General features: G+C 42.4%; 1 protein-coding gene, 1 long non-coding RNA gene and 2 other non-coding genes across 14 annotated transcripts in view; 3 read left to right on the plus strand and 1 right to left on the minus strand.

The window, feature by feature from the left end:
* The first annotated feature begins 394 nt into the window (after positions 1 to 394).
* Positions 395 to 1,949, plus strand: LOC116703125 (uncharacterized). 2 transcript variants are annotated; one of them, XR_004335347.1, is made up of 5 exons: positions 395 to 557; positions 960 to 1,168; positions 1,346 to 1,401; positions 1,584 to 1,642; positions 1,824 to 1,949. It is a non-coding gene; the product is annotated as an uncharacterized LOC116703125 (long non-coding RNA). The 2 variants fall into 2 exon arrangements; XR_004335346.1 differs by lacking the exon at positions 1,824 to 1,949 and having other exon boundaries at positions 1,584 to 1,823.
* On the plus strand, positions 1,443 to 1,516 carry LOC116703808 (small nucleolar RNA SNORD49). The gene has a single exon (XR_004335511.1). It is a non-coding gene; the product is annotated as a small nucleolar RNA SNORD49 (small nucleolar RNA).
* On the plus strand, positions 1,668 to 1,737 carry LOC116703807 (small nucleolar RNA R38). Its single transcript, XR_004335510.1, has one exon. It is a non-coding gene; the product is annotated as a small nucleolar RNA R38 (small nucleolar RNA).
* fbf1 (Fas binding factor 1) overlaps positions 1,913 to 6,732 on the minus strand; it is a 13,801-nt gene continuing 8,981 nt past the window's right edge. For 7 of the 10 annotated variants that reach the window (XM_032537746.1, XM_032537743.1, XM_032537741.1 and 4 more), the window contains 11 exons: positions 6,362 to 6,568; positions 5,889 to 5,996; positions 5,449 to 5,588; positions 5,210 to 5,328; positions 3,954 to 4,076; positions 3,698 to 3,874; positions 3,377 to 3,553; positions 3,164 to 3,301; positions 2,951 to 3,050; positions 2,703 to 2,833; positions 1,951 to 2,034 (listed from right to left, as the gene is read on the minus strand). In XM_032537746.1, the coding sequence (XP_032393637.1) occupies positions 1,951 to 2,034; positions 2,703 to 2,833; positions 2,951 to 3,050; positions 3,164 to 3,301; positions 3,377 to 3,553; positions 3,698 to 3,874; positions 3,954 to 4,076; positions 5,210 to 5,328; positions 5,449 to 5,588; positions 5,889 to 5,996; positions 6,362 to 6,568 (1,504 nt within the window). Of the gene's footprint in view, positions 2,035 to 2,702; positions 2,834 to 2,950; positions 3,051 to 3,163; positions 3,302 to 3,376; positions 3,554 to 3,697; positions 3,875 to 3,953; positions 4,077 to 5,209; positions 5,329 to 5,448; positions 5,589 to 5,888; positions 5,997 to 6,361; positions 6,569 to 6,732 lie in introns of all 10 variants that reach the window. The other 3 variants (XM_032537751.1, XM_032537749.1, XM_032537742.1) reach the window with 2 other exon arrangements.

Consider the following 6,732-nt stretch of genomic DNA (forward strand, 5'->3'; position numbering starts at 1 on the left):
AAAAAAAAATCTTAACTCAAAGTCCACTTTTCTGGAGCTTTCCGCATTTGCCGATGAAGGTAGATGTTTGAAAGCTCCAGAGAACACATGTGAGTGGACCTTGAGTTGAAAGTTTAATTGTTAAATTAAGCCTATACAATATCTTTTAGAGTTGATTCTCTATTTATGCAATATTTCAAATAGTGAAACATAAGAGGTATGTCCACCAATGATTTTGATTTGGCATCTCATTAATGAAATCCCCCTCCTATACGCTTTACAAGCATATGTTTATTGTTCAATGCATAACAATTAGTATAGAGTCAATTTTGGCATAGTTATTGTCAATAGTAAAAAATGCAAGCAAAAAAATAGAAGTTTTACCACGCCCAGTCAGTAATCACGTGAGATGTGACGTTTACAACACATAAAAGCGTTTCCACGCGAGACTTACGGTCTTTCATTGGCAGCGTGGTAAATGCGAGCTGGAAAGCAACAACTCTCCAGCATGGCGTTTTCACATGTCTTGCATTTATATCTAATGGCGACGTTAACTGCAGACGAGCCGCCGTGAACAGGTAATATTTTATGAGTAGTTAACGAGACTTAAGTAGACCTATGTGGAAGTCTGAAGGCGGTTTCATAGGAATTGTGCTAGCGTGCTAGGCTATCCTAGGTGTTAGCTATCCTTAGTTTAGGCTAACACGTGCGAGAAGACTGTTGGGCAGAAGTTACAAAGGGCAATATAAGGTGATTTTTGGATAATTGGCGTAACGTGATATGCATATAATCCACTCGGGCGCGTTAAGTAGCCTAACATGACAAATTAAAGTGTAATTCATTTAATAGGCACGTGGCCTTCCTTTATCTTAAATCCTAATCTCTTTAATAAAAGATTTAACGTTAATGTGTCGTTTTATATTTAACGTAACTGGCAGCATTGGCTTATGTGTAATTCGTCCTATTTGTTTTTCCAACAGAGGTTAAATAGTTCATCATATCATAAGGGAGAACTACCAGCCTAAAAAAAGCCCCCCTCCCCCCCGTCGCTCCTGGTGGCCGGGTTTGACCCCCCCCAAACCCCGGTGGGATGAACCACCACAAAGGTGGCCGTGAAGGCCGGGGGCCTCGACGGACTGGAGCAGAGGCCAGGCCTGGGGACGTTGAACATCTTTCATCGTTATGAAAGGTAAAACTGACTTAAGTCATGATAATCATTCCCGACTTTCTGCAGTGCATGTGATGAGCTTGTTATCCCTGTCTGAAAATAAGTGTGGAAACTAATGGTATCTGACTATCTGCAGACTGATGTGTGGCAGTCACATACTGTTGATGGAACTACCACTAATGACATGTCTTGTTGCAGGAACATGGTTCTTCTGTCCCATTTGACATTCATGGAAAAGGAGGCCTGGTGAAAAGGTGTGTAACATCCTGCTTTTTGTGATCCACATTGCCATTGATTCAGTGATGAGAACTGCTGCATAGGAAGTGCCGTCTTATGCGAGAACTGACGATTGCAATAGCTGTTCTGAGAAATAATCAATATTTAGCTTTTGGCGTGTGTAATCTGAACACTTGATCAGATAACTTTCTTCCTACAGGTTTTAACAATCTGCAAAGCAAGACCACGAGGACACATGGGTGCTGAAAAGTCTTACAGGTAAGACTGATGCTGATAATTAAAGTCAAGCCAGTGATGATAAAAGTTATCCCTGTCTGAACTTAAGTGTGGACTCATGGTAACCTGAGGCTTGACTGCAGATATGGGACCAGTATAGCTTTAGCTGACTATAGTTTGTATTAAATGTAAATGTTCTAATTTCTTTTTCTTTTACTTGCAGATGAAAAACCCACCAATTTGGGATTGACTCCGAAGCCTGATGTCTTGGTATATGGAATGCAGTAGTTTCTTTGCATTAATAAAAAAGCGTTTGATCTGAAATGTTTAATAAAAAAAATGTTACAAGTTCAATCTGTGTTGAAAGGCGATCTGTAAGATTTCTTCTTCAAATTCTCTAAAAAGATCTGCTCGTCTCGGAGGTATTCACGGTCCTGTGTAGAGAAAAATATTAAAAGGTAATAAGAACTACCCCACATTAGATAACTCACTGTATCATTGTGGGTGAGTCACATGGCATAGTAAGTCTATTTGTATAGAGCTGGGGGAGTTCTCAGAACTAGATAGGAAGTTTTCACATTACCAAATCTACAGTAACTGTTGGACTTAAGGAATCTAAAGTCCATAAAATTCTAATCATGAGCAGTTAATGATTTAGGGTGATAAGTTAAATCAAATGTCTTGTATTTGTCAAACCAAGCTCTGACGAATGCAAGGACAGCTCATACCGAAGTATGTCTAGTATCAATTTTTCAAAGGTCTATCACACAGCAATCAACATAATGGACTAAAATTAAGAGCTTTGCAAGGCTTAACCAAAGCTAGAAAGAAAAGCAACTTTGAGCTGCCGCTACATTACTTGAAGGAAAAAGTTGACTGCTCTGTATGATAAAGCACATTCATACATTACTTTCAACTTCTACACTCTCAAACACCCTTCCCAGATATAAGGAATGCATGCCGTTTTTTCTCTTAATTTGTGTTTTAAGACCACACTAAAGTACTTTCAGCTGCATTTAATTGTATGAAAGGGTGCTATACAACTTTAAACACAAAATGGAGATGTGACTTTATGCGTGGGCAAAATGTTGCTATTTGTTACCTTTTCTGCAGTGTACTTCCACAGAGCCAGGCTAGCCTGTAGAGCCATGGACTGCGAGTTGGCAAATGAAGTAGGAGGGGGAATGTTCAGGGTCGACGACAGATCGGGGTTTGGCAAAACTGAACCTGCATCTACAGATGATAAAAAAAACAAATTGTGTTGTGCTTTGTAAATTAAATTGTTTAATTTCAACATGTATATGAGTAACTACTTGTCGAATGAAAGTCAATTACATGAATTGACCTCACCTGGTAAAATGGGTGGAATCATTTGTGCTAAAGAGGTCATCGGAGTGTCTAGTTGCAGCCTCTCTGTGTCCTTCTGCAGATGGCTTAATCGCATTCGCTCCTGTAATAAGTGTTCAGGACACTCAATTACAATTTATTTGGTAATATCGTTTGGTAAAATAGGTGCCCAATCTGAAGAATATCACAGTGGTCTAACAGTAAAGTAACATGTACCTGAAGGATTCGTTGTTCTTGCTGCCTCAGCCGCTCTGTCTGGGAGTGGATATTTCTGAGCCTTGCCTCGTGCTCAGCCTCCACACGTTTTGCCTCCTGCAACGCTACTTCTCCTTCCTCAAACTTCTCTGCAGCAAGCTGCAAAGAGCATAGTGAGTCAAAACTAAGATATTTACTGCGCTACACATAGGGGCCTGTGTGGTGTCAATCTACCTTGCTAAAGGCCTCCACCTCCTGGGCTCGTGTCAAGAGTCTCAAGGCTGTGCTGCTTATTCTCTCTTTCTCTCTGTCCAGTTCTTCTCTCAGTCTTTCCAGAGTTTCCCTCTCTTGTGCAGCAGCCATCTCTTTCTGTTTCAGCTCTGCAGTGTGAAGCTTTAAGTCCGCTTGTTCCTACAACAGGAACAGTGAGAATTACATTTATTTTGTCTTTTGGGGTCCCGAGCAGCTAAACAAAATGTACTTTATTAATATATTCCATCATATTTAGTGCTGTTAACATAGTCACAACATTTCTTTTACTGAAAAGAGGATCACCTGTGCCAGACTGATGATGGAGCCCTCTCTCTTCTCCAAGAGACTGCTGACATCCCGTTCAGCCCTCTCATGCCTTTGCTTCTCCATGGCATGGAAGTGGGCCCACTCAGCTGCCAGCTTCCTCCTCTCCTCTGCACAATGCTGCATCACTGACTTCTGCTCCTCCAGTAGTGCACTCTGATGGGATCAGAGATGGGGGACATGTAAGTGGAAGACGCATAGAATCAAGATAGATATGGATGTCCACCAGGCTCACCTTAGCTCTCTCCAGCTCCTCTCTTTCCATGTTGATCTGCATACTAAGGGCATGCCGCTCTCCCTCAAGGCCTCTTTGGGTTGACTCTGCCTTGGCCTGCTCTGCTGTTATCTTCCAGCGCTCCTGAGGCATACAAAAGAAAAGGTGTCATCAGTCTTTAAGGGGAAAAGCACCAGTCTTTCTTGCAGCTGTTTGTTTTTATGCACCTGTGGTGTACCGCTAGGTCAAAACTAATGCTACAGTAGAGTTGCCTACACATGGTGTAGCGTATTATCTGCTCTGCTGAGAAGGTGATTGGCTGCAATCTGCCCTCTCACTAGGACAGATTGTAGCTGATCACAGGACACAAACAGTTTGAACCCCTCCCAAAACCTCAAGCCATAAAAACTGTTTTTTGCCTCTGCAGTCAGACACTCTGACACTGACTCTAACACCCCTCCCCATCACATGCACTAACCTGCACTAACCTTTATCCTGTACTTTACATGTGCCCCTTTCATATACTTTGTATTCTTTGCAATTTTATACCAATACATTTAGCCTTTTTTTCTTATGCAACTAATATGTGTGCTGCGCACAAATTTCAAATTATTTCAACTTTGACCTAGTTGCTGCTGACCTTTCAATCCTTTAACCATGGGTGCATCCAATTCCAGAATGTTCCTGCGCTGCGCCCTATTTTGCAGTTTTGCCACATCACATGTAGGCGGCTCTCCCACTTTCTTTTGAGTGGTGAGCTGGTAGGGAAATACTGACATGTGAGCCAAGAAAGATGCGCATGTGTGTGGGAGAGTCATGGTGTGATGAAGACGGAGATCCATGGAGAAGTTTGAGGAAGCAGAATCGGAGGGGCCTCAAGCGGAACCAACACTACAACACAGACACGCTGAAGAAAAACACGGGGGCAAAGACTGAGCACCAGCCGCTTTTTGTAAATACACCTTTTTAAAACAACCTGAATGAACGCAACATGAGAATGCTGGGGCTGGCTGAGTCCAGAGAGAGACGAGGCTGGAGCAGCTCAACAAGAAGCTGTTTGCAGACGACTGCCGGGGGTACCAATGCCCCACAACCCCTTTGGGATTAGGGAAAACCTACACTCACTCAGGCAAGTTAGTCTCATCCTCATGCTAAATGTGACAAGGATACGAGGATTAGTTTTGCAGGCTGAGTTAACCTTTAGCAGAGGTGTTTTGTTGTTTAAGGACCCAGGGTAGCTTAGCCGACCGTAACAAATAGTCCGATTTTGCCCTGACCTTCTCAAGCTGTCTCTGCTGCTCATTGAGCTGTGTGTCCATCCTGGAAATGATTTCCTTAAGGTAAGATCTCTCCTCCGCCATGGCTTTCTGCTGCTGGGCCAGACGGTCCTGCATCACTGTAACGAGCATTTAGAGAATGTACTTGCAATACGATACCAACTACAGTATGCCATTTGACAACAGATATCTTGACCTATTTGTACAAATGTGCACATTTATGTGTGTTTCTGAGGTACTTCGAAGCTGCTCGTCTCTGTGCCGTGTCCCCTGCTCCAGGCCATGAGCCGTATGTTCATGTGTGCTCTCCACCCGAGAAGAAATGTCCCCCAGCCGAGAGGAGAACTGCTCCATTTGCTCAATCACCATTGTAAGAGACCTGGACAAAAAAAAACAAATACTTGTACAAAAAATCTCTTAAATTCAGGCCAAGATTGGTTGGTCAATGTTGAAAGTTAGTCAGTCCAGTCAGTTTGTATCCAGAAATCTTACTTAAAAAAAATATTTCCAAAATAGAATAAAACCATTCTGCAGTTGTTTGCTCTTGCTACGTACTGTGTGTCATAGACGTATCCACACTGTAATTGGTATTTAACACACAAAGACACAAACCGCACATACTACTAGTATTTACAGGTGTAGTATAATTGAAAATGGTTGTTTTTTGATAACATCTTACCTGGTCTGAGATGTTGCGCTTGTAACAGCATCAATCTCCTCGTCCTTTAATTTCTTCAATCTCTGGACCTGGTGCTCGTGGTCTTTCTTCATCTCCAAGATAGATTTCCTTGACGGCAAAGAAGGACAAATACACAAAATATATGGTAAACATTAAGGCCATTTACTCATCATAAAATATAATATGTTAATCCTGGGACTTGTAGAGTTATTATATACTGTATGAACAATATAGTTGAGTTGCAACCCAAAGCAGGTCTTTTGCTCCATGTTCCAAACTATCTTTAGTCATTGCTATGTTTCTGTCTTGTGGTGCCTATGGAACCTTTTTTTCATCCTGTCTTTACTCATTTGTGTATGTTTTGATGACTTCAGTCAGCACATGATGATAATGGTTGAATAAATGTCATTATACTGTACTTGCGATTGTTATAAAACCATTCTGTTACTATAGAAAAGGCTTCCCTGGTGTACCTCTGCAGGTCTCTGAGTCTCTCCACCTCGCGGTCTCTGTCTTGCTGGGCTAGGGCCAGTTTGCGCTGGTACTGAGTCTGCAGCTCGGAGCGTTCCTGCTCAGCTAATCGTGTTACAGTTGCCAGACGTTCCATTAGGTCTTCACAATCCTGCCGTGCCTGTGTCTCCCTCTGGGCTGCCGATTCCTCAAGCAGCTTCACACGAGCCCTGGACGCGCAGAGAAATATACGTACAGCATCTGCTTTAGGTGTACAGAGACACAAAAGCTGCTTGAAGTGCAGGGAATTATGCATGATGTATGGTAAACATGTACACAGGCGATGCACATTTGCTGTGTGTGTGTGTGTGTGTGTGTGTGTGTGTGGGTTTGT

This window comes from Etheostoma spectabile, chromosome 15, assembly GCF_008692095.1.
Source record: "Etheostoma spectabile isolate EspeVRDwgs_2016 chromosome 15, UIUC_Espe_1.0, whole genome shotgun sequence".
NCBI classification, from domain to species: domain Eukaryota; kingdom Metazoa; phylum Chordata; class Actinopteri; order Perciformes; family Percidae; genus Etheostoma; species Etheostoma spectabile.